Source organism: Branchiostoma lanceolatum, chromosome 1, assembly GCF_035083965.1.
Source record: "Branchiostoma lanceolatum isolate klBraLanc5 chromosome 1, klBraLanc5.hap2, whole genome shotgun sequence".
Classification (NCBI taxonomy): domain Eukaryota; kingdom Metazoa; phylum Chordata; class Leptocardii; order Amphioxiformes; family Branchiostomatidae; genus Branchiostoma; species Branchiostoma lanceolatum.
In genome coordinates this window covers 38,261,318-38,287,010 of record NC_089722.1, presented here as the reverse complement: position 1 = coordinate 38,287,010, position 25,693 = coordinate 38,261,318, and the positions used below count along the sequence as shown (strand labels likewise).

Sequence of the window (25,693 nt, the reverse complement as noted above, 5' to 3'; positions counted from 1 at the left end):
AAAGTCTTTGGTATGACTCAATGCGCCTCTTGTCCTGAGGTGTCCTACCCGGGAGTTGAACTCGGGCCTTCTGGTTCCAACACACCAGGGTGGACCCCTACTTTTTTCGGTAGATTTTGTGGTAATTTCAACTTGCTCGCAGTGTGGCTCTCTTCAAACAAGGGGCCTACTACTTTGGTATCTCAAGTACACAATTTTTTTATGTCATGCTGATTGTAATTCATTGTACTAGTAATTCATACTGATTGCTCATGATTAGGCCACACCAATTGAATTTCTTGGTTAACAGATTTTTTGAAAAAATGCTAAATTCCAAAATCAACAGGAAAGAAAAGAATCTTAGAGGAAAGTCTGTACTTTGCACTGCACGAAATGGCCTCGGATCCCGGCGGATACGTACAGGGATTCCTCCTGAAATATTCCAATGCCTGTGCGGATTTAGTCGGATCCGTTAGTTACGTTGGATCCGTCAGTATCCGACTAAATCCGCACGGGCTTTGGAATATTTCCGGAGGAATCCCTGTACGTATCCGCCGGGATCCGAGGCCATTTCGTGCAGTGTTGGTGCACACAGTTTCAGGGTGTGGTCAGGTGCAAGTTTTCACCCCAGCCTTTTGTTTTCAAGGTTTTTTTTGTTGCTAAAATCCGTTAACCAAGAAATTAAATTGGTGTGGCCTTAGCGTCAAATGACTTCAAGTCATTTGACGCTAAGGCCACACCAATTTAATTTATAATTTTTCCCATTGATAGACCCCCTGTCCACATAGACCAGATTTTATAGGTCCCCCGAGTGGTCTTGGGCAGTTTTAACCAATGGTAAAGACTAAAACAGTTTAAGTGCGGTTTGTGCTGGCTTTCCTTCGTGTAATTATGTCGACTCTTTTTTGTGTTAAACTTTAGCCAAATGATGTTCCGAGCTACTCCCTCTTGTGTAACTTCAGCCAGATGCCGTTCCGGGCCCGAAGGACGATACGCTCCTCGTAAAACGGTGGCGGTCCATCCAGCTCCAGCCGGAAGCTCTGCAGGATCAAGGTCACGGCGACCTTCATCTCATTCATAGCGAAGTGCTGGCCGATACAGTTCCTGTGGGAGTAGGTAGATTAGATAAGTCATCTGTTATCATCTCTACCCAAGGAGAATGTTAGTGTGCAGTCGTATACTGTAAATGCAGAAATGTTTGCGGTGGTGTTATGTTTGTGGTTTTTCGTGGTGAACTCTTGACCGTAAACTTACAACAACTGCATGCGAAGAGCTGTTCCATTGTGTGACTTCAGCTCTACTAAATGTTTCAAATGCGTACTCAAAACCACGGTGAAAAATTCCATTTTCTCCCTACCGCAAAATCAAAACCCTGCAAATATTTTTGCATTTATAGTATTACATATAGTGCCAAGGTAAAAAAAATCCAAGACCTGTGAACTTACATTGGAGAGACTGAAAGATCACAAAAGACCAGGTTGCTGGAACACAAATGCCCAAGTTCAACAACCTCGGAAGTTTCAGGACTCGCAAATATTGAGTAACCTGGACACTCGGTTTCACTGTACAAAGTTGAAGAATCTTGGACACAGAACCAGACTTTTTTACAAGAGGAATTAAAGAGTCCATCTACATCAGGGCATTACAACCATCCCTCAACAGAAACAACTTAGATATTCAGTATTGCATATGTTTAGATAAGATGTAGACATGTAAAAGAGTTTGATGAGACATGCGTTCGTAATCTTGAAAGGTCTACTACGATTGACGTTTTTTTAGTAAACTTTTATGTCAGCGCTTCTGTAGGGAAATACTGATGAACCATGAATAGAATATATTAGCAGTAAAGTAAAACCACCGGTAATGTTGTGTTTCTAATTATGGTCCTAAAAACATTTGAATAATATAATATAATATACTATTGAATAATGTAATATACTACTGTATTACATTAGTTAAGTTAAAATCCTCCCACACCATTATTGATGTATAGGGCGGTGCCCATCTCCGTTTCATAGCCCTGGGCCACACTTGTGGTGCAATCACTGTAGCAGGGGGCTAGTCCACTGGCAGTGGAGTGTGTTTAACTTCCATACTGTTTCAGAAGTATGTACCATTTTTATAAAGTCTTTGGTATGACTCAATGCGCCTCTTGTCCAGAAGTGCCCTAACCCGGGGCTTGAACCCGGGCCTTCTGGTCCAAGTAATTTGAACCAGATGTGGTGAGAGGCAGAAAGCGCAGACCACTACACCACAGGGGCACCCTATACTATTACATTATTAGGAATAAAATAGAAGCTAACCTGGGTCCAGCTGAAAATGGTATAAAGGCATGGGAATGTCTGTCCTTGGAGTTCTCTGGGGAGAACCGGAGTGGATCGTACACCTGTAAGATGGAACAAATAAAATCACACTTAGTGTAAGCAAGGTCCCGTATGTTACACACTGGAAATGTGATCATAATTTTATATATATTTCACACGGTCACATTCATTGTAGGCCATCTTACGATCTTGATGTCCCAGACGTTTCAAGTTGGCTGTGAAAAAGCTAACTGCTAACAAGGATCTAAGACACTGCTCTTTTTGTAACATTTCTAGACAGCTGAATCTTGTATGACATCTTCACAACTATCCCAAGAATGCCTTCATCAGTTTTAATCGTACGTTGATCGATCGTTCAATGAAAGTATCTGGGTCATAATGGTAACACAAGGTAACCAAAACAAAAGACTCTACTCTCTGGAGGCAAATAGATGGCTACAAAATGATTAACATCTTGAATGCAGTTGTAGCAATTATTTCAGTCCGTTGCCACTGTTATCTTTCCCCCTGAAACAAATTTTTTTAGCTAAGGTATTTAGAATTTCAAACATGGTGACATACACCAGCATATATTCACCACTGTTTTTGCATCATAGGATAAATGCTCAAAGCTATTCACCTTTTATCTCCGCTTGTTCAAGTGAGTTCAATGCACTCCGTTCTGTTGATAGATTCAATTACATACTAGGAGGTGATAATCCTTATTTACTGTGTACAGATACATCAAAGAATGTTTGGACATTAGAACAAGTAATGTATAAGTATACGGCATGTGAAATTACGATATGTTGCTCTATCCCATATGATTGTGTGTAATCAAACTCATTTGTATGTACCTATTCCTTTGTATGTATGTATAGATATAGCAGACCTTACGAAAGTCGCTGTGCTTTTGTCGTGTCAATAAAGATCTTCTTCTATAATTGTTGATTTTTACAACGCAAAAAAGTGGTCAGTACTAGTATATGCTGCTGTATGTGGTTAGAACTTTTCATACCTTCCAGCTTTGTTACAGAGGGTAAGATGACAATGGTATAGACTGAAATATTTTTTGTTCCTCACCTCAGGGTCCTGCCAGACAAGAGGATTCTGGTGAGTGACCATGATGCCAGCAAGCACCTGGAAACCTGTATTAAAGGCAACCAAAGCAATATTTAATAAGGGCCCAAAAAATTGAAATAAAAAAAATTTCAAATCTTTATCGCAATGATATTTACTAACACAGTTGATTAGGACATTTGCGTAATAATTTCACACTTTGAGCATTTTAAAACCGCATAAAAATGAGCCGTACAATGATCCCTTTAGTTCCGCAATCCTACAAAACCCTCCGTGACAATTAAGTTCTCACATCACACCGACGTCATGTTTTCTGCATCATGGATGTCGATATACTGTACATTGTGATAAGTGTAGTTAGAACTAAACATGTTTAGAAATGACTATCAAATAAATTGACTTTCAAATCAAATTTTTGGGCCCTAATATTGCTTGGTTTCCTTTAAACCTTGACAGTGCCATAACCTCAAACAAATTTTTATTTGTGGAGGACTTATGCTGAATGTTGTGTGGCCCCAATTGCTATGGCTTGACAAGCTAGTCTATGGAACTGAATGTGTCCTAATAACTTATAACTTAAAAGCAGTTACCTTAACTGAGGTGAAGCACCATGCTTTTTCAAGTAGCTATAGGAAGTGTTGCATGAGTGCAATGTAGCTTTGCTATGGTTCTCATTTTTGCCAAGCACACAGGGCCATCCCTACTCTTCTTGATAGGTGTGTTGGGTTCTTTTACGGGCAGAATTATGATGCTTTAGGCTTATACTTAAACTTATAGTTAAATCTCCCTCACACATGTGGCCGCATGGCTTCATGTCACCATCCCAAAAGACAAATGCAACTCTTTTCCAGTCTAGTCCGGGCCTTAAGGTATATGGACTTGGGCCGCTAGTACCCCGGAATTTATATCAGACATAGCAAGTGGCAGAGTGCACCACACTTAACCAGGGTTGTGAATAGTTTCATCAGGTTGGTAAGTGACTGAATAAAAAGACTTACTTCAGGGCTACTTTGCATTTGGGAATGCATCTATAAGCAGCGACACCTGTGCTGCATTGCAATTTTGCATGTGAACCAGTCAGAATTGCCTTGAGGAAGGTGACAGATGGTCACCGAAATGTTGAATAAATCACTTGGTTATGTAAAAATCAAAGAGTCTTTTTATTCACTTAACCAGGTTAATTTACCTGCAGGAATTTTCTTCCCATCCGGTAACACCAGGGTCTGTGTGAGGCTTCTGGACACACCTGGTACCGGCGGCCGCAGCCTCATACTCTCCTTAATACACATGGTGGTGAAGGGGAGTTTACTCATGTCTTCCCTAGAAATAAGCACAGTACAGAGTAATAAAACTGTATCTTAGACGAGATTGTCTATCAGGAATGTAAGAATCTCGGTGCCTTAGTTAGAACTTGAGGGGCTAGCTTTAAATGGACCACAGGAAGAGTAGCTGTTAAGCTAATTGTGGGTCCTAATAAAATCAAACTCAAAATCAATACACATACATTTGTATATGTAGTTGTCAAGGGGAGTTAGTTAACTCAATGTTTTCCTTAGAAGTAAGTACAAATGTAATAAAGACTGAATCATAGACACGACTGTCTATAAGGAATGCCATTGTCTTGGTGAGAACTCATGAAACATTTTGGGCAATTATTTTGCTTTTCAGACTGATGTAAACAAATAAACATTCTTACAACTTGCTGGCCTGTTGGCTTGCTGTCTTTGTCATTGTTAGTTTTGATTTTCATTTTCCAGTGGTGATACTACTACAAGCAGCTTGCTAGAGTTAAGCACACAACTGTATCTTGTACTTTTGTATGTTGCCCAACAAATAAACAAATCTGATATGACCTTCCTACCATGTCATCTCCATGCGACCTTGCAGCAGCCCCTCCCCCTCCCTCCTACACCTGTCCTGGTACTCCGGGTGTTTGGCCAGGTGGTACAGGGTCCACGCGATCCCGCTGGCCGTCGTGTCGTGACCCTCGAACAGGAACGTGTCCACCTCGTCTCGGATCTCCGCGTCTGTCAACCCTGTCCCGTCCTCATCCTTCGATATAAGAACACAATCAGCTACATCTATGAAGGTTAGACATCCAGGTAAACAATTGCATACGATCCTTAAGAGTTAGTGAAATTTGCATGCGATCCTTAGGAGTTAGTGACTTTCACATGTTCAACCGGGTTTTCACGTTAAATGAACTAGTATTGATTTCTTTTGCCAGTTCTTTCGAGTGACGCTGAAGAAGAGTGATGGATGTCACTCGAACCGTCCAGCAGTAAATATCTGAATCTTATCCAGTTGTAGGGTTTCCATTGTCTTTATATAATCAGCTAAAGAACAAGGGAGAAATTACTCCACTGCTGACAGGCTACTTCTCCTGTTGTTTGCCCCTAATGGCTTGCCAGGTAGCACAATCTGTTCTTAGCCAGGTGCAGATACAAACAAAAAAAATCAACTACCAGCAAAATGTTTCTGTCATATATATCATTTCACAACATTCAAATAACCAGTAGTAGAATGGAACAAATACTGTAAGGCTTGTAATACATCCACAAAATTCCAATTTACAGTGGGCATCCTTCTGTGTGTTTGAGTGTTAAACATTAATCCCACAAAAATATATGCAATGAAAAATGAACACTGACTCAAAAAGTATTGATTTGAATATCACTGTTCACAGACAGGTTAAGCTGAAGAAAAATAGCTTAGAAGAAATATTGGATGATGATAATGGATAATTGCCAACATGCAGCGTTATTTATTTTGAGTATGATTTTGCAAGAGCCTTTGTATCAGTACACGCTTATAAGATTTGAACCGGTCTGATCTGCTTTACCCTAGCTTCAAGAAGGATGTCCAAGAAGTCCAGACACTTTCCCTTTCTTCTTCGGGGGAAGTCGGACTTCTTTACTTCAGCAAGTTGTGCCTTTCTCTCCCTGATGACATTCTCCGAGAAGTTGTGGATCACATCACACGCCTTGTAGAACCTGTGTAAGAATGAATAGAGGATGGAGATTTGCACATATTTGTATTGTACAGTTAAGGCTACACCAATTTAATTTTCTTGGTTAACGGAATAAAAAAATTTAAAAAAAAATGCTAGATTGGAAAAACAACATGAAAACAGAATCTCAGAGGAATGTTTTTACATTGGTGCACACAGTATTAGGGAGTGAACAGGGTCAGGTGCAAGTTTTCACCCCAGCCATTTGTTTTCATGATTTTTTTGTTGCTAAAATAAAATAAAAAAATCTGTTATCCAAGAAATCAAATTGGCGTGGCCTAAGTACTAGCCGTGGTGACTCTGGGAGGGCGTGTTTGCTCGTATATTATATTTAGTGGCACTCATGTACATGATATAGAAGTTAATGTCATACCTGGGCCGTGAAAACGTTCAATATGGGTGTTCTGCATCGTGTGATAATTTTCCGTATCACATGGTGTTCTACTTTTATCACAAAGGCTTCCATAGAATATTTACAATGCATTTCAAGTGCTCCGGTCGCGCCGATGGTAAAGATTCGAATACTGGATTTGGTCGTTGGAATTGCAGCTGTTACATTTTTTTGTTTGAGGACGCCAACTTTTCTCAACTTCTGGCACATTTCGCATTGAAATGTGTGTTTTCTCGGGTGGGAATGACAAGTATAAATAAAATACAACACGGTGTATTCAGTTCCGAATTGGTCACGGTGTATTCAGTCTCCTACTCCAGTTCTACATATAGAATACAACACGGTGTATTCCGTTACTCGCCCTCGGTCCCGGCCCTCCCGCGGGTCGCATCGCCCTCCGACCTTATTGGGGTCCTGCACCCGTGCTAGCCTTGTTAGCTTTGGTCCGCTCTAAACGTGTGGGCTTACGCAACTGCTGGGAGAAGACCAAAGCTAACATGGCTGGACTCCAGGCTAGTTCTGCCCTGGGTCTATTGAAGTATCTGTGTCTGGCAGATGGTCACAACTTAAATCTCCAAGCAGATATTGGGAGGCAAAATCGTGACAGTTTCCACAGACCTGCGGCCGCTGGGGCTGAGTGAGTAGATGAAGTCGCTGTGGTACGGCACGAAGCGGACACGTTCTATGAACAGCCTGGTGATGTCGTACACAGCGCGGATGTACGGGCTTGACTGGCTGTGGGGACGGGCAGGAAAATATCAGAGGTTCGGGTTAGATGGCAATTACATGTACTAGACGACATCATATAATCTTATGCAGGAAAGGATAGATGCTCACTCTGTGGTTTCCTAGTCAAGAATGAATGTAGGAGCACGTGGGCTCCTGCCTTTATTGATCACTAATCAGACACAGATGTGCATCTATTATTTCCTACACTTAGATACAATCAGAACCAACTGTCAAGAAAGCAACGCCCGAACAGGTCCAGGCACTAAGGTCTTCCAATGATCTCCCAGTGATCTTTCAATGATCTACAAGTTCTTCCAATTATCTCTAATTGATCTTTTAATGATCTCACTGTTGTTTCAAATCGAATCTCCAAGGTCTTGAAATGATCTCTCAAAATGATCAATCTCTCAATGATCTTTCAATGATCTTTCAATGATCTTTCAATGATCTTTCAATGATCTTTCAATGCCCTTTCAATGATCTTTCAATGATCTTTAAATGTTCCAAGGACTTCCAATGATCTTTCATTGATATCCAAGATCTTTTGGTAATCTCGAATTGATCATTCAATGATCTCAGTTGTTTCAAATAGAATCTCCAAGGTCTTGTAATGATCTCTCAAAATGATCGATCTCTCAATGATCTTTCAATGATCTTTCAATGAGCCCCAAGGTCTTTCAATGAGCTTTCAATGAACTTTCAATGATCTTTCAATGTTCCAAGGTCTTTCAATGATCTTTCATTGATATCCAAGATCTTCCCATGATCTCAGTCATCTTTGAATGATCTCAATCATCCTTCAAAGATCTACAAGCTGAAGGTCTTCATAGAAGAAGAAGAAGAAGCACTTTATTGCACAACAGTTGTAATGGGTACAATGTATGAAAATTTGTAGATACATAACAATCGACCATATCTAATATTTAACAATTTCAAAGAACTTATCTATAACATGAATAACAATCGATCTAATAATGTGCATTCTAATGGCTAAAACAGTATACAATGTAATGATGACGATGATAGTATTCTGTGTAGTACATGATGATAGTATTCAATGTAGATGTAGATGTGTCAGATGTAGATGGTTACCGGACTTATAAACAATCGATTTAGACAATTTCTGTCGGTCATTGTCAAAGGTTGGACAATCCATTATGAAGTGGAATTCGTTCTCAATATCATTATGACAAGTTGGACACAGTCTCTCCTTGGCTGGTGTGTTGTAATGTCGGCCCTTTTCTATTTGTAGAGAGTGCGCACTAATCCTTAGTTTCGTTATGCTATTTCTAAAAGACTTGTTTTGAATGGATGAAAGGTAGTTTTCAAGACAAAATTGTTCTTTGATTTTGCAGTAAGTGCTTAGTCTTTCATATGAACTCTTAATACACTTTCAATGATCTCAATGACAATGACTAATGCTTTCGGTTGCTCATTGATTTACCTTAAGGGTCCTACAGCATGCAGGCAATGATGCCTTACCTGTCAGTCTGACAGTTGCTCTGATAACTGAGACTACATTTTAAGATGCTGTCCAGAGTCATCAGGCTGACGTGTTCAAACATCTCCACAGAGCATCCCGAACCAAGCTTCGTCCACTTTTCCTGTTAAGATAAAGAAAGTGGAAGTGATCTCGAACCTTAGTTTTGCTGAAACAAACTCAATGAACAGTTAAGCTACCCAGTAATTTTTCACTGGTCGTGGCAGACGCTAAGTGTATAAAGCTTCATTGTACCGAGGAAATTCCCCTAGTTCTTTTCGACATGTACTATGAACAGTGGACAGTGGCATACTATGTCCCATCCGGAGCTAAGCAGATGTTGGAAGTCCACAGGAAAGCTTCCCAGTAGTTTTCCCTGCGTATTTGAATCCTGTACCAAACACCAAGCTTCTGTGGATAGACTTGGAGAACGTTGGACAACAGGTTCAAGATATTCTTGGAAAAAACATGGAATGTATTGAACAAAATTCAGTTTTTAAGTCGTAGAGCCCTGTCGATGGTTGTTTCTGTCATAGCCTGGATGAAAATCATACATGTGAAAGAAACTACAATGCATGTGACTGTGTCTTAAGTAAAAGATGCAAAGGATACTGTTAATGCAGACTGTTCGTGGTGGTTGTATGTTCCCGTTATTTTTTTACGGTAAACTCTTTACCACAAGCTTAAAACCACCGTGAAAAGCCGTTCAATTGTGTGACAGTCACTGTAGCGCTGGCTTTTTGTTTCAAACGCAAACTCAAAACCATGCCAACACTCCATTTTCTCCCTACCGCGAAATCAAAGCCCCACAAACATTTCTGCATTTACAGTAACGTCGGTGTGGTTAAACTTTCAAATTGTCAGAACAAACTTCCATGAACAGAAGGCTTACGATCAGCACGTTTGTGGACTCTGAGAACAGCGTAACGTAGGGCTTGAGGATCTCGAAGTGGAAGGCGGGGGTCAGCAGTCGGCGGTTCCTGCGCCACTTACTGCCATGGCTGAGCAACAAGCCGTCACCTGTCACATGATACAAAAAAACAGATGTTCTGCTGCAGTACCAAGGAAAGCAGCAAGAGGGCCCATAATCTACTCATTTTAAAGGGCAGAAGACACCAATGACATCAACATTAAGAATTTCCTGAAATTACATAAGACATAATTATACTATTGGAAGTATGGTTTCTGATGGTTCAATGTTGAATAACATCAGAAGGGTGTGTATTTGTTTTAAACGTTTCTATTTTTTGAATGATGCTACTCCGCTATTTCAGATGATATGAAAATGTTGTATTTTGGTGTCTTATGCCCTTCAATAGGTCAAGAACTAACTGCATACCAAATTTCATTATCCATCCAAAACTTCTTGAGTTATGTTGTTACAATACATGTAAATACCAAACAGACATTGACATGTCTACCAAACCATACATGCAGTGACTTTTCAGTTCCATGAAGTGTTTTGTTTTCAGGAAGATATGCAAGTTATGTTTTGGTGAGTCTTGTTATAGTTAGCTAAAATATATTATACTGTGTCATGGACATCATGCAGTGCCTGGCCAATCACTGTTAATAATGTTTTAGTGGCTATGATGTAATGGACTGTATTACTCACCAATCATTGGTTTTAAAAAGCCATAGAACAGCTCGTCTTTAGGCTCTGTGGGAGAAAATGTTCAGATGGGTTAGGTAAAGAAGTAGCCTATGGTGCATTCAACAAACGAGTAGGTTTCTTCAAATCCTGGCTCTGTTGTCGCTTCTTAACCAACTAACCAAGCAAGCAAGCAACCAATTGCAACCAAGGAAGCAACCAACAGGAGAATGAACCAATCAGTCAGTCAGTCAGTCAGTCAGTCAGTCAGTCAGTCAGTCAGTCAGTCAGTCAGTCACCAACAGGACAATGAACCAATCAGTCAGTCAGTCAGTTAATCAGTCAGTCAGTCAATAAGTCAGTTAATCAGTCAGTTGGTCAGTCAGTCAGTCAGTCAGTAGTCAATCAGTCAGTCAGTCAGTAGTCAGTCAGTCAGTAGTCAGGCAGTAGTCAGTCAGTCAGTCAGTCAGTCAGTCAGTCAGTCAATCAATTAATCCACCAATTGAATAATCAGCATATCAATCAATTCATTGACCAATCAACATATCAATGAATAAATCAATCAATTTGCCAATCAATTAATCAATCAAATGTTCGACCAATATATGCATCCCCTGTACCTGATGTTGAGAGAATGGCTCTGCTAGTGTCAGGATGACAGAGGATGTAGACAGGGAGGAATGGTCCGACGAACAGCTGTAGTACATAATTACTGTAGTCCCTCATCATCTGTTTCAGTACCGGCCAGCCACTCTCATCCGGCAGGAGCTGGAAACAACACCAACAGATCTTGTAATTCAGCTTCCTTGATACACCTTCACCATACCCCATCCTCATTATTGAGTATTTGGGACTATGGTAGCTTCCTGAGCCCCGAGCTTCCTTCATACTGTCCTGTCTTCAACCCTCTGCGTGATCTCCTGCCTGAAATTTGATACTGTATACGAATGGGTGTGATTACATGTATTTGATTTTAGCTTTTGTGATGAAATGGTGTACAAAACCTTACGTCTCTACCTGGATACAGAGTAATTATGATATTTGCAAATCTATGGAATTCTTGTGGAATGGGTGTAAAAGGCAAAGGTTAAGTCCCATTGGCTTTTTTGAGGCCATAGGGGCAATGGGCTGCTATCTACTGACTGTCTTTAAGGGGCACGGTATTGGAAAGCGGAGCCCATCCCTCTCCTTCCACTGCCTTTTACCTCCCAAACATCAGTTACCCAATTTTACACCTGGGTGGAGTGAAGAATGTCTTGTAAAGTGCCTTTCTCAAGGACACAACGTCTAGTCAGTAATGCCAGGTATCAAACCATTGAGCCTTTCGATCTCCTATCCTAGCCACACGCCATGGTGTCTTATGACAAAAAAGGATGTTGTAGATCCTCCTCAGCAAACCCGTCTAAATAGTTCCATCGGTTTGGTAAATCTATTCAACATAGTTCTAAGATCCACAACCTTATTTTTTCTTGAGAACTCATCCTTGTCAAAATAGTATTACATCATAATACAACATTACTTAACACGGTTCGAAATACTTTTTTGGGTTTACTTGCAAAATTGCAAGTTGTCAAAAATCTAACTTGCAATTTGAAAAATTAACTTGCAGTATAAATTATTTATAGTCGGTATGTAACTGCTTTTGCTGTACATACATACTCTGATACTCATACTGATATAGCAGCTTTTATAGCATTATTAGAAGACTAAACATCTAAATACAGATTCATTAAATAATATGTAGCCTTTGTTGTTTCAATTAGTTGTTAGCACTTACGATTTTGTTTGGCAGTGCTTACACGAAGTCACGATCCACTGGACAGGTATTTTCAACTTGCAAAATTGCAAGTTCATATAATTTTTACTTGCAAATCTTGCAAATTGTAAGTTGCTCAATTGTATTTCAAATCCTGCTTAAGTAGGAGAAATCAAGATCACTTTGCCCCGATGAAAGCAGCCAAAACGATGGTAAAAAAAGGTTATGGAGCCAAGGATTTTAACCCTCAAACCACCGTAGCTTTTTTACGACTAATCTTACCGTATGGGGTCAAAACTGACCCCACAATGTTTTCTACAAATACAGCTTTATAGGTGACTATTTTTGTGGTTTGTATATATGGATAGTTTAAGTAATCTATAAGGGACAGTTTGACATGATAAGGTGTGAATCATTTCTGCTCATTATCATAATTTATGCAAAAGTAGGGAACATTGTCTTTTGCAACTAACGCTATTCAGACAAGCAGGCTCTTTTGAGGCCTGCGCCAACACTTGATGTCATATAGCATCTGAATGTCTTAAGCTAGAACAACCAAACTTGGTCACCTTTGCTAAAATTTCGTTGGCAACAATTTCAATTTAATGAAATATCTAATCAATGTTTTCATGTTGCTATGGCAACCGGTTTCTTAGAGCCATATTTGGAAAAAGTCGCTATTTTGGGATTTTACAATGTAATTCTAGGGCTGTCTTTTAAAACTGCACTACATCAATAATAACCGATTTAATTCACTATCACTTTTATGATTTGATATTCATAATTTATGCATATTTGATTACGTCATCGGTCAAAATCTAAGATGGCGGACGATATAATTAGATTAGCTATAACCGGCTATTTCAACCTCAAATTTCATCATAACCATGTTTATTCAAACAGAAACAATCTTAATATAAACGTTTGGACCATTTTCATTGTGTTATTAGGTTATATGATGAAAAAATGCATCTAAAATAATTCAAGATGGCGGGACCAAGATGGCGGATTTCGCAAGTGTAACTTGATATGAATATCATTTTTATGACGTCATTTTGACGTCGTTCCTGTTGCCATCTACAAATGACGTCTTTGGATATATTATGATTTATCATACATAATTTCTCTTTAAGTTTTATCGTGTACCTTTGAATTATATGGAAATACCCAATTTGTTGGTTTTCGTCAATAAAATCACATAAATGACATCATAATACGTCGCAACGTCATTAATCTTTACGTTCATTTAAAAGATTTGTTTTTTTCACGTTTCTACAAAATCATATTTTGTAACTATGATCATAATAACCCTTATCATACATGTTACTAGGTGACAAGTATCAAACAACAGGGAATATGAGTGCAGATTTTGCTGGGGTCAGTTCTGACCCCACTGGACCATGCGTAAACTTTCTAGGATAACTTAATCAACAATGAGCCAATCTCGGTAGAAGCTTGTGAGAAGTTATAAGACATATATACAAACAAACTCATAGAAGGAATCTTGTTTTCGACTCGAAATGTCAAAATGGCACATGTTGATACACGTCTGGGGTCAGTTTTGACCCCATACGGTGGTTTGAGGGTTAAACTATGTCAAATTAATAATGATTGACAAATGTGACTGCGTTAATTAGCAAATAACAAAAGAGGCTTGTTGAAATACCTGTTGCAAGTGGCCGTACAGCCAGTGACTCGGAGGCGACACAAACTGTTTGGTCACACGTCGCTGTCGGATCCGAGAGATCAGAAATTTCGCCAGCACGACTGAAGCGATGACGGCCACAGGAAGAAACACCCAGGCGGCCATATTGGTAGTCCTGCAGACGTGGGTGAGGTGGGGGTATGTTGTGGGATAGCACCCGAGCAATGCAATATGTAGGTTATGTAGGGGCCCAAAGCAATATTAGGGCACAAAAAATGGAAATAGAGAAAAAAGAAAAGAATCAAGAAAAAAATTCTGAAATCTTTATGTGACATCTACTAAGTATGTTTAGCTCATTTGCGTAATAACTTCATAATTTGAGCATTTCAAAACCACGGAAAAATGTGCCGGACGATGATCCCCTTTGTTTCGTTAGCCTAAAAATCCCAGCAATGATTTTCAGTGATTCAGCGATTTTCTCACATCACAATAATGTCATATTTTTGTATCATGGACGTTGTTGTTTGAACTAATCATGTATAGAAATGACTAAATAAACTGACTTTCAAAATCCTATTTTAGGGCCCTAATATTGCTTTGGGCAGTTTTACATAAATCCTCCACTTTGAAAAACAGTGGGTTTGAGAGATCTCAAGTGCAGCATTCCCCATACGCATGTATGCACTGTTTACTAGATATATGTAGGTCATTACACTGGGGGACATTGGGTTGGAGATCTTTTTGGACGATATATATCTTTTCAGGGTGGCAGAAATTACAATGTACCCTGGTGGAATTATGTTAGTACTGAACATCAACAGTAACATAATACACATGTGATAGAATTTGGCTAGAGAGATAACGTTGGGTAACCTAAATTCGTGGGGTACTTAAAGTCGGGATTTTTCGAAAACGGGGTATTTAGGGATATGTGCTAGATGCAAAATCAGTTATAACGCCAGCAATGCAAAGCAGATAGACTAACGTATTCAGAACACTGGCTGAAAAGCTTCGATAACCATGCATTAGAAGTTGGCGACGTCAAAAACTCTCCGTCCCTTATTGACAGAGTCTGGGGGCTTCGTGGGAGAATCACCCAGCACGGTTGTTCGCTGGTTTATAAGACAAATGTCACATCTCCTGCCTGCTAAACACAATTATTTATAAGACAACTTATTACAATCTCTTTTGCTAACCTGCAACTGGATTCTAAGTGTGATCAATCAACAAAACTCCTCTCTGTTGCTACAACCTACGGCACGTGTATTTTCCCGCCGCCATATTGTTAACCAGAATCCTGTTGTCAAGCAGACGACAAAGGTTTGTGAGGAACACTTTTTTGTCTAAATGCTGCGTGTGAGAGTGGACTGAGGAAGATATTTTCCTCAAAGTTTGCTCCTAACACAACAAGGAACACATGGACATAGTAGTATTACCATTGCTACGGCATCCAGCTAACTTCCCATGAATAATGTAACGACTTACACGTTGCCCGATGATGACGATGGGCCGACTTTGAGTGAAGTTCTACCGACTCAACACACGGGTTGTTCCCGAACTGGCCTGATGTGTGCGGTACGGCCGTTTTTTCGTGTATTTTTTTTACTTGGACACGTCTATATCCATAGCACTCTCCTCAAGCCAAGGATAGAACGAATAGCTGCTGTATAAAATGTGATTAGCGGTAAGATATTCAAGACGAATCTTCTCTCCCGAATTAATGTGCCCCCCTGTCCGACAGCACCATAATTGTGCGTGCGGCGGACGGTAGTTTCAAGTTGAAATATTATGGTGTCAGCACGACTAGAGATAAAATCTACCATATATATGATTAGTGCAAAGATAATACATGATACTGACAGAATAATAGAAAAAAAGGATGGTTTATTGTTCTGCTAGATTGATTTCAGTCAACCATTATCGGAAAAATCCCGAATTTAGGTTACCCAACGTTAACATTATTTCACAACTAGAAAATGATCAAATATGAACATGATTGGATAAAAATGATGATAAATCATAAACATATGACAAAATGCACTGTATATTATTGACATAAATCAATAGGAAAAAAAAAACACAGCAACAATGCAAAATGAAATGATGAATATCAAATGAAGTTCCAAATTCCAGCAAATTTTTAAAGAAACCTTTGGCATTAACGTTACCTATGGCCACTGGTATGTCCGAGAATAGTCCTGTGATCACTTGATCATTCAACTCAACTAATTGCAAAACCTAACCCTATATCACGACTGAAGCATTGTTTAAAACAGCAGCACAATGTCCAACTCCTGTTCAAACTCCAACCGGCAGCAATATGACCTTTAGTACGATGACCTTTGGGCTATTCCATTACAGTAGGGGGTTGAGGTTTTAGTTTCACCATCGCGGCTGTGCTTTTTCTTTGTTTTTTTTTCCCAGTGGGCACTTAGTCTACTGTATTTCAGAAGTAAGGACCTGGTTGCCTTTAGATATTTTGTTTCTCTTTTGCATGTGAAAAAAAGAAGATTTTCCCTGTTTTAATTTGCGCAATTAACGTTAAACAGTTGTCTTACTGTCATAAAAAATTGTGATAAATGATTTCCTAAAAATCAGAAACGCTGTAGTCTGACTATTTATGACTATACAAAATTCAATTTGTCAAAACCGTGACGTTTGATTGTCAGTTCGTGAGCTCGAGAAAGATTTCCGAAAAATCAGAAACGTCCTAGCCTGACTTTTTATGACGATACAAAATTTGATTTGTCAAAGCTGTCTGGGCTAAACCAGGATCAAACACCCAAGGTGGCAGTCAAATATCTTGGACTTTATACCAACTTAGGAAAAGGGATATCATATAGATCCGTTGAATGATGAATTATCTCTTTCTCACATATCGCAAAACATGTTACTTGCTCTTTATCAAAAGGTATGATTAAAAACGACATATAACAAGGAACCTATCATAGTATAATGAGAACTGCTGTGTTTATAGTTCCCTCCCTGTACCCTGTATAGGTATGGGGGAAAGATATTGTTTTTTTGCTGGAGTGTTCGTCTTTCTACTTCTTCTTCTTCTGCAAAAAAACCCCAACCAAGTAGATGTAAGGTTAATGCAGAAACTTATAGTATTTCCCTAATGGTAAATGCTAAGGGTGCCATATTGGAGGTGTAGGTAGGTTTAGGAAAGGTGAATACAAGCTTTAGGAAAGGTGAATACAATGGACATTCACCGTTCCTAAAACTGCCTTCACTTCCAATATGACATCTGTAGCATTTATCGTAAGGGAAAATGAAGTTTCTGCATACATTATGCAGATGAGATCCTTGTTAGCATAGAATGCATTCCATTGTTTTTACCTTTCATGAATCTCCAATATGACATCCATCGCATTTACACTAAGGCAATAGCAAGTAAATCTTATGGATGACAAATCATGACATTCTCTGCAGACTCAAAATTTAGTGCGCGCGGGCGAAAAAAAAAGGCGGGCCACAAAAACATTCACATTTTCAAACTTGAATACCATAAAGCATGTAAGAAGAATTGAAGCGACAAATTCAGAACATGATATTACAACCAACAAGTCTTTTAATTTATCCATGTATTCAACAAAACATTAACTAACACTGATGTTAACATCAAAATTATTATAAATTTAGATCCGGGTTTGTATAGCGCATCACGAACGCAGAGATATTAAAGGTTTTCGAATTCCCGTGCACCGGAGTCTCCTGAGCCATGAGGCAGACTGACCGTGACTTTATAATGCTGACTCTGCTCTCTTTGTCTCAACTCTCAGCTGTTGCTGTCCTAAATGTCTGACTGAACTGCCGTACCTCAGAAACCCCCGTCTTTTTATTGTCTTCAACAGACAGACAGCCAGACAATACAGCTTACCCGAAATGTTTCAGTTTCAGTTTATTTGTTTTACCAGAAATACAAGTCGCCTGGTGGCGTTTTTCAAAGATTTCTGGGGGGTAAAACCCCTTACATATAAATACAAAGCAACATTTTAAAATGTCAAATAATGACAAATAATACAGCAATAAAGGTTAACTTGAAAATATAAGTCTTCAACAAAGAAAAGAAATCATAATTAGATGATAACCGAAGTAACGATAACTCAAGAGACTAGAGATATTGAATCAAAACATAATGGAGAGTCAAAACAATGACATAAACTTAAATGTAACGGAATTTGCATATCAATGTGTAAATTATAGGAGAAATCATATCAATAATGACTCTAATCGTCAAATCATATCAAATAAAAACAAGTAGAAAGCATAATGATTCATTGAGGAGTGAAGGGAAATTATGGATAAGTCATATGTTCTTCTCTATATATTCGTTTAAAGAGTTGAAGTGTTTTTGCCGATTTTAATCTAGTCGATAAGGAGTTCCAGAGCAGGAGTCGATATAGGAGTACCCGAAATGTACAACACGTTTGTATGGATTTTTCACCATTCCTGAGGGCCTGCATGCCCTTTTCCGTTAAGCGTTATGAGCGTTATGAGCGTTAATCTTAGCCGGCCCGCTCTAATTCAACGCTAAGCGTTGTCGATATATTAATCGTGAAGCGTTACTGGTCGTTTCAATTCTACGAGGTGCGTTATTTCAGGGTGTCAAGGTTTCAAAAATTTTCCCGGGAGCATGTCGCGACTCCGGCAAGGTGGAGTCTGATGGACAAATCATGACCAAACCCAGAGATATCGCTCAGTATTTCAACACATACTTCATAGACAAAGTGAATAGTCTTACCAGTGAAGATCACCCAGACAAGGAAAAAGCTGTGGCACCTATTGAAGAAAATATCATGTCCATTAAGAATTGTTCTTTCACTTTTCATGCCGTAACAGTGAGCCAGGTTAGAAACATTCTCAAATCACTTCCTGCCAGTAAAGCCACAGGGCACGACCATATTGATAATACACTATTGAAAGTCAGTGCTGACTACATAGCAGGCCCAGTCTGTCACATTATTAACAGTTCCTTAAGACTAGGGTTGTTCCCATCACAATGGAAGAAGGCCAAAGTAGTACCACTAATAAAGAACAAGTCTGCCCCTTTAAATGGTCCCAATAGTAGACCTATCAGCTTGCTACCTGCCATCAGTAAAGTTATGGAAAAAGTATGTCAAAAGCAAATCCAATCTTACCTTCTCTCTAACAACATAATATCAAATAGCCAACACGCGTACAAGCAAAATCACTCTACAGGAAGTGCTCTAATTCAGATGACTGATAACTGGTTAGAGGAAGTTGACAAAGGAAATCTTGTTGGTGCTGTTCTTCTCGACTTTAGCGCAGCCTTCGATACGGTCAACCACGAGATATTACTCGCTAAATTAAAGAGCTATGGTTTCACAGAGTCAGCTGTAGGATGGATGGAAAGCTATCCATCAAACAGGTGCCAGGCTGTGTACATAAATGGGGCTTGCTCAACCTTTCTGGAGACCAAGTCCGGAGTCCCTCAAGGGAGCTGCCTTGGCCCGTTGTTGTTTTGTTTATACACCAATGATCTGCCTACCATTACACAACATACAAGTCTGGTTATGTACGCAGACGACACAACGCCCTACGCTGCAGCACCCAATGCTGTAGAAGTAGTATCTTACAGACAGATCTAGACCTCACGCACATCTGGGATTGGGTCCAAACAAACAGACTCATCTTAAACATTGGTAAAACTAAATCAATCCTCCTAGGCAGTCACCCTAAACTAAAACACAACCCAGAACTTCATCTTAGTGTGGGTGGGAAACAGATCACTCAAGTAAGCCAAGCTGACTGATGCTTAGGTCACATTTCCAATCCGGGGCCCGGCCGGTGTGTCGGCGAAAACGAAAAGTAAAAAATGCATATCAGGAAAATACACAATTTGTAGTTAGGAGTAATCTTTTACGTTTTTTGTCTTTTGTTGTCTTTTATATCATATTTTTTGTTCCCGCAAGCTGTCCGGCCGGGCCCCGGATTGGAAATGTGACCAAAGCATTACTGGGGTTTACTGTTGACCAGCACCTCTCCTGGGACCAGCATGGACACAAGACCACGACAAAAATGGCTAGAAGTATAGCATCACTAAGGAAATATAAAAACTACTTTCCAGGTGATTTACTGAAAACCGTTACACAATCTCTTGTTCTATCACATTTGTATTATTGTTCCACTGTCCTCTCTTCTACAACTCAGACACAATTAGACAAACTACAGACTATGCAGAATCGTGCAGCCAGACTTGCAGCTAATTCAACAATGTTCTCCTCTTCCGACGACTTACATACTAGGCTCAACTGGCAAACTGTCAAAGAGAGAATGTATACAACTACTCTAAGTGCTTTTCACAAACTAGTTACAGTTAAACAACCAGAGGGCTTATACGATAGAGTACGTGGCAGCAATATTTCGCACAATCACAACACCAGACTGTCCAATAAAGGAGGTTTCACGCTACCCAGACCACGGACCAAAGCGCTGACAAGAACGTTTCTCTATAGGTGCACAAAAACCTATAACAGACTGCCAAACACACTGATCTCAACCGACAATGTAGACTTCAAGAACATAATAAGAGACTGGGTTAAAGCAAAGGACAAAGCTTCACCTCTCAGTCTATGTTGGTAGTAAGTTCTTCTGATCAGAATTCCGGTCCTTTTGTAAATACATGTATATTTAATCTGTTAAGGTTGATTTAGTTGGAATTATTATCAATTAGTTTATCATGTTTATAATTTATGGTAATCATTATGTTTGAGTTTCCTCATTTGTATTTACATTATGTTCAGTCTATTTATTTATTTAAGTTACCTATATCCGTAATTCATGATTACTTCTGGTTTTCCGTCCACTACATCCAGATTATGTTTTCACTTATGTTGACCTCTGACCTCTCTCGTTCATCTTTCGTTTACTTTTGATTTCACAACATTTGTTTTTCTGGATTCTTAGTTAACCAATTGTATAGTTTTCGTTTCATTTTATTTATTTGTATTGGGACTCCAGGAAGAATAATGCATATTGTATATCACTAATGGAGATCTAAATAAAACAAACAAACAAACAAACAAAGGTCTGGAGGGCGTGACGCCCCTCCAAAATCAAGCTGAAACCTTCTGTATTTTTTTGTTTACAAGTAGAGATGTCATAAAACTTACCTTACTCTTCTGTCTTAAGCAAAATTCCCCCCTCATTATGCAGGAAATAGCGTTTCAGCCGAGGGCCAAGATTTCAAGCTTACCCCCGGGACACCCCTAGTATTTGTTTGTATTTCATACCCGGCCGCATCAAGGCGTAACACACCAGGTTTGTACTGAAGAGTGCAAGCTGCATATCCGGACAGCTTTATATGATCCGCAAAACTACGAAAACCACGCTCTCCTTTTTCAGCACTCGGTTCCAGTGCTGAAAGTGGCTTCAGCACTGGAAAACCAGTGCTGAGCTTAGTGCAGCACTGGAAAACCAGTGCTGAGTTTAGTTCAGCACTGGAAAACCAGTGCTGAGTTTAGTTCAGCACTGGAAAACCAGTGCTGAGTGGAGTTCAGCACTGGAGAACTCGACGTCAGCACTGGAAACCGAGTGCTGAGACAAGCTTCGGCACTGAAAAACTAGTGCTGAGATACGTTACGACGGTGACTTACTTGCGATTTCAAAACGTAGTATTTTTCCGGACTATTCACTGAAATTTAACCATAGCGCATAACTATGACAGATTTCAGTTTCTATATTACCGGGGTAAATTGCTCTGACGCTGCTCTGACTATAAATCCTCGACGTGACCGACTTTTTGAGTAAGATTTTCCGGTGGGCCAGAGGCTAAAGGGTAACTGCAACGTCATTGGAAGATACCATTGTTTGCTGACAAGTTACTAGACACCCGGGAACTCATTTGCCTACCTGAAATTACAAATTCTACTTCCTTATTTAATTTCAAAATGTTAAATTTCAAAATATTGATTAGCAAACGAACCAATACTAGTTTCAAAACACTTTATTTGGCATGATTCACGTGCACGGAAACACATTGAATATGGCAACAAAACAAGCCTAAACCATGTAAACAGAACGCATTGAAACAAGCCTAAACAGAATTGCACGCATTGTAACTAGTCATTTTACAACAAAAAAATACTTGATTGAAACTACTTACATATAGATATCATGAGCTTTACAGTAGTAATACCAACTAAGGCTAATGTACACATATCTGAAACGCATATAATATCAGAACCACCGGCCCTTTTCAGGGCCACCCAAATCTCTCCCAAAAGAGCTGTATCGCACATCACAATCACGAAACAAAGATGCAATTTATGACCAGAAAGAAAGAAATAAAGTTGTTTATTTGTAACACATCCCTCATACCTATATCTACTATACAATTACACAATGAACAAGATGACAAAATTGTGTCGGAATAAAGTTGGTCATTGTTTATTCTAAATGAATCACAAACTAAGTAAGTTCAAGTGACCATGCTGCACTTCTTACGACTAATACTTCTCTCACTCAGCACTGGCAAGAAAAACGTTCCAGTGCTGAAAACACTTCAGCACTCGTTTTCTAGTGCTGAGTTTTTTTCAGCACTCGTTTTCCAGTGCTGAGTTTTTTTCAGCACTCGTTTTCCAGTGCTGGGGATTTTTCAGCACTCGTTTTCCAGTGCTGAATTGTCCCCGAGCACTGGTAAATCCAGTGCTGAAGGCGTGGTTTTTGTACATCAGCACTCGGTTCCAGTGCTGACGGCGGTTTCAGCACTGGGTAACCAGTGCTGAATGACCTTTGACATGACCCGTGACCAGGTACCGCCGCTCTGTCGCGCATTCAGCACTGGTAACCGAGTGCCGAACTCCATTCAGCACTGGAAAACGAGTGCTGAGACAAGTTTCAGCACTGGAAAACGAGTGCTGAAAGAAACTCAGCACTGGAATACAGCGATTCAGCACTGGAAAACGAGTGCTGAACTTTTTTCAGCACTGGAAAACGAGTGCTGAACTTTTTTCAGCACTGGAAAACGAGTGCTGAACTTTCGTCAGCACTGGAAAACCAGTGCTGAGGCCGATTCGTCCATTGATTCAGCACTGGAATACCAGTGCGGAAGGCGTGGTTTTCGTAGACTTGCATATGATCCACACACACCGGGAAGGACCCCTACTCTTTTCGATAAGTGTGTTGGGTTCTTTAACGTGCTTGAGGTGTGGCTCTCCTCAAACACGGGACCTTCATATAACGTCCTATCCGAGGGACGTCCCTAACCGAAGCTAGGTACTCATCTCTGTGACGCTAAGACAAGCTAAGCTTGCCCCAGCAAAACCCTCATAATGAGATTAAAATGAGGAAAGGTGTGAGTGGGAGGCCTTGAATATGCAGGGAGAAGGGCGATAATTGCTGTAGTTTCACCGCCCACAGCTCCTCCTGCTACTTTACATTTCTTTGCGGTTCTTTCACACACCCTTGGGCCGTCCCCTGTTGAACACTCCATCCAAACAAAGATGCCAAAAAAGTCAAGATGAGTCGATTGAATTATAGGAGATAAGAGTCACTCTGTTCTGTAATAATTTCTTCTGCACTTCCAGCATTGTTTTTCGTTCATGTAATGATTAAAGGAAAAAGACAGGAGATTGCCAAGCTTTGTCACCATGTTTAGGTTGAATTGTGAAAAACCATTAACTCTTGCATGGTATTGTCCTAATCAAAAGAACAAGAACAATATTGGCCTTTCAGAAACCTCCATGGTGTGAACAAGGTGATAACACAATGTTTAGATCAAGGAGGTTATATAACCTTGGTCAGATACTCTCAGACAGGGTTATAGTTTATATAGCGAAGATGTTTCCTCTTGTTGTGTCCATGCGGGTTATATTGCTCATTTTCACTTACTTTGCTTTACCGCAAAGATGCAACATAACTACGCATTCTAAAGATACCCACCACGTCAGGGATAGCTATTCTCCAAGCAGAGGTTTCGATCCAGTTGGGTAGTTTTGTCCGGGATTTTTTGCGTCCCTTCATAAGGGAGAGGGACTTAAAAAATCTCGGACAAAACTACCCCACTCGATCGAAACCTCTGCTTGGAGAAGAAGGGCTAGCGTACAGAACAAGCCTGTACAACCCAAAAATTTTTTAAGGTGCAGCGGGACAAGGGCCAAGTAATATGACTGAATATACGACAATCAGGTCAACAAACAGGATTCAGAATAGCCACTTTATGTGCTAGTATCGGTGTGTATTAGCCAGGATACCACACCTACGGCGCTGGGAGTGACCCTGCCTGCCCAGAGAGCTTAGCCCGCTCGGCGCATTGGTTTACGGCCTTGGAAACTACGGTGGCTGCGAAACTCTATATGGCAGCTAAGAAGACAATCTGACAGAAACGGCTCAATATAGCAGACTGGGCCCGATAAAACACACCTAAGCCGACCCTTAGAAACTGGTGACCAGGCTAGCGTGTATTGACAAAGCAAAAACAGAGAGTATAAATTCCAAATCTACCATCATGATCATGTAATATTGTTAATAAGTTTAAAAGTGAAATAAAGGCTCCCAATTGAAATATAGTGGAAATGCCCCAACCAGAATCACATGGAAATGATATAATAGTATTCTATTTCTTCAACCTATACGGCCCAGGGAATGTGGATGCATGAAGCATTTTTACCAGACAGCTGAATACACATCAGATGACTTTCGCAGCCACCGTAGTTTTCAAGGACGTAAACCAATACCCCGAGCGGGCTAAGCTCTCTGGGCGGGCGGGGTCACTCCCAGCCCCGTAACAATATCGGGGAGCCGCCGATGGTATGGTTTCCAGGCTAACCTTAGCCAGGTAACCAAACGACTTGTTAACACTGTGTGCGCCTGGGGAATTTTATACTGGCATCAAGTCTATTGGCGTTTTTATAATCCGCGGGCTATCTTAATCCAACTTGAGGTTTGTTTTGGGCAGAGGCAGATGGAGCATTTTTTTCACCTGAGTAATTATTCACGTGGTTCTTTTACGAAAATAAAGGGGTATGCCTAAACACCTCACCCGACTTCACCCGACCTCATCCGAGTCTAAAATGCTGTGTATACGGGGTAGGGACATTATTTGACGTTCTGGATATGTTAGATATGCAATTATAAGTGCAAAACAAGCAGCAAACTCTAAGTATTTACCAGTTTTTATAAGTAAAGGGAGGTCAAGACGGCCGGCGCAATGAATACACACTACGTGCGTGTATTCGAGGCTGAAAAACACGTTGTGTACAGTTATTGTGTACAGATACTGTGTACAGTTATTGTGTACAGTTATTATGAGTGGTTTGTGATGGAATTGTAATTAGTACCCACCGTCTTATCGTCCTGTCGGACAAAAATAAATAAAAAAGGTATGAAGAACTTCCCCATCACACAGTAGACCCCAACAGTGGCATGATCCAATATGGCGGCCAGAAATCTTCTATCTTGGAAACGAGCGGAGTAACTTATAAAAACTGCTAAATGCTTAGAGTTTGCTGCTTGTTTTGCATTCATAATTGCATATTCAACGTATCCAGAACGTCAAACAATGTCCCTACCCCGTATACACTGCATTTTAGACTCGGATGAGGTCGGGTGAGGTAGTATTGATATCTGTAGTATTTTATCCAGTTGCTTGAATAACTATTTTTGGCGTGTAGTGTAGATATTTCAAAACTGAAAGTTGATGAAATGCCAAATATGATATACAATCTCGGCTTTTCTTGCTATCTGTTTTACAAATCACCTGA

The 25,693-nt window shown here is 40.0% G+C and overlaps 1 protein-coding gene across 3 annotated transcripts; it reads right to left on the bottom strand.

Annotated features, from left to right (window-relative positions):
• Positions 1 to 701: 701 nt before the first annotated feature.
• On the bottom strand, positions 702 to 16,305 carry LOC136421974 (leukotriene-B4 omega-hydroxylase 3-like). 3 transcript variants are annotated; one of them, XM_066409583.1, is made up of 13 exons: positions 16,208 to 16,305; positions 13,986 to 14,139; positions 11,184 to 11,331; positions 10,588 to 10,632; positions 9,865 to 9,992; positions 8,975 to 9,096; positions 7,382 to 7,498; positions 6,205 to 6,355; positions 5,224 to 5,414; positions 4,549 to 4,682; positions 3,366 to 3,430; positions 2,283 to 2,365; positions 702 to 1,083 (listed from the first exon to the last, which is right to left on the bottom strand). In XM_066409583.1, exons 2-13 carry the CDS (start codon positions 14,127 to 14,129, stop codon positions 918 to 920), a joined length of 1,494 nt encoding a protein of 497 aa, XP_066265680.1. In that variant the 5' UTR covers positions 14,130 to 14,139; positions 16,208 to 16,305; the 3' UTR covers positions 702 to 917. The 3 variants fall into 3 exon arrangements, with proteins under 3 accessions (XP_066265680.1, XP_066265674.1, XP_066265687.1); XM_066409577.1 differs by having other exon boundaries at positions 16,133 to 16,295; XM_066409590.1 differs by lacking the exons at positions 702 to 1,083; positions 2,283 to 2,365 and adding an exon at positions 2,389 to 2,964 and having other exon boundaries at positions 16,133 to 16,295.
• Positions 16,306 to 25,693: the final 9,388 nt, after the last annotated feature.

What these genes read in the sequence shown, in the direction of transcription:
- LOC136421974 (XM_066409583.1), bottom strand. Translation starts at nt 14,129, where the DNA reads ATGGCCGCCTGGGTGTTTCTTCCTGTGGCCGTCATCGCTTCAGTCGTG. An exon ending in AGCCATTCTCTCAACATCAG is followed by an intron (nt 10,633 to 11,183) that starts GTACAGGGGATG and finishes TTTCTCCCACAG; the next exon opens with AGCCTAAAGACGAGCTGTTC. An exon ending in CTTTTTAAAACCAATGATTG is followed by an intron (nt 9,993 to 10,587) that starts GTGAGTAATACA and finishes ATCATGTGACAG; the next exon opens with GTGACGGCTTGTTGCTCAGC.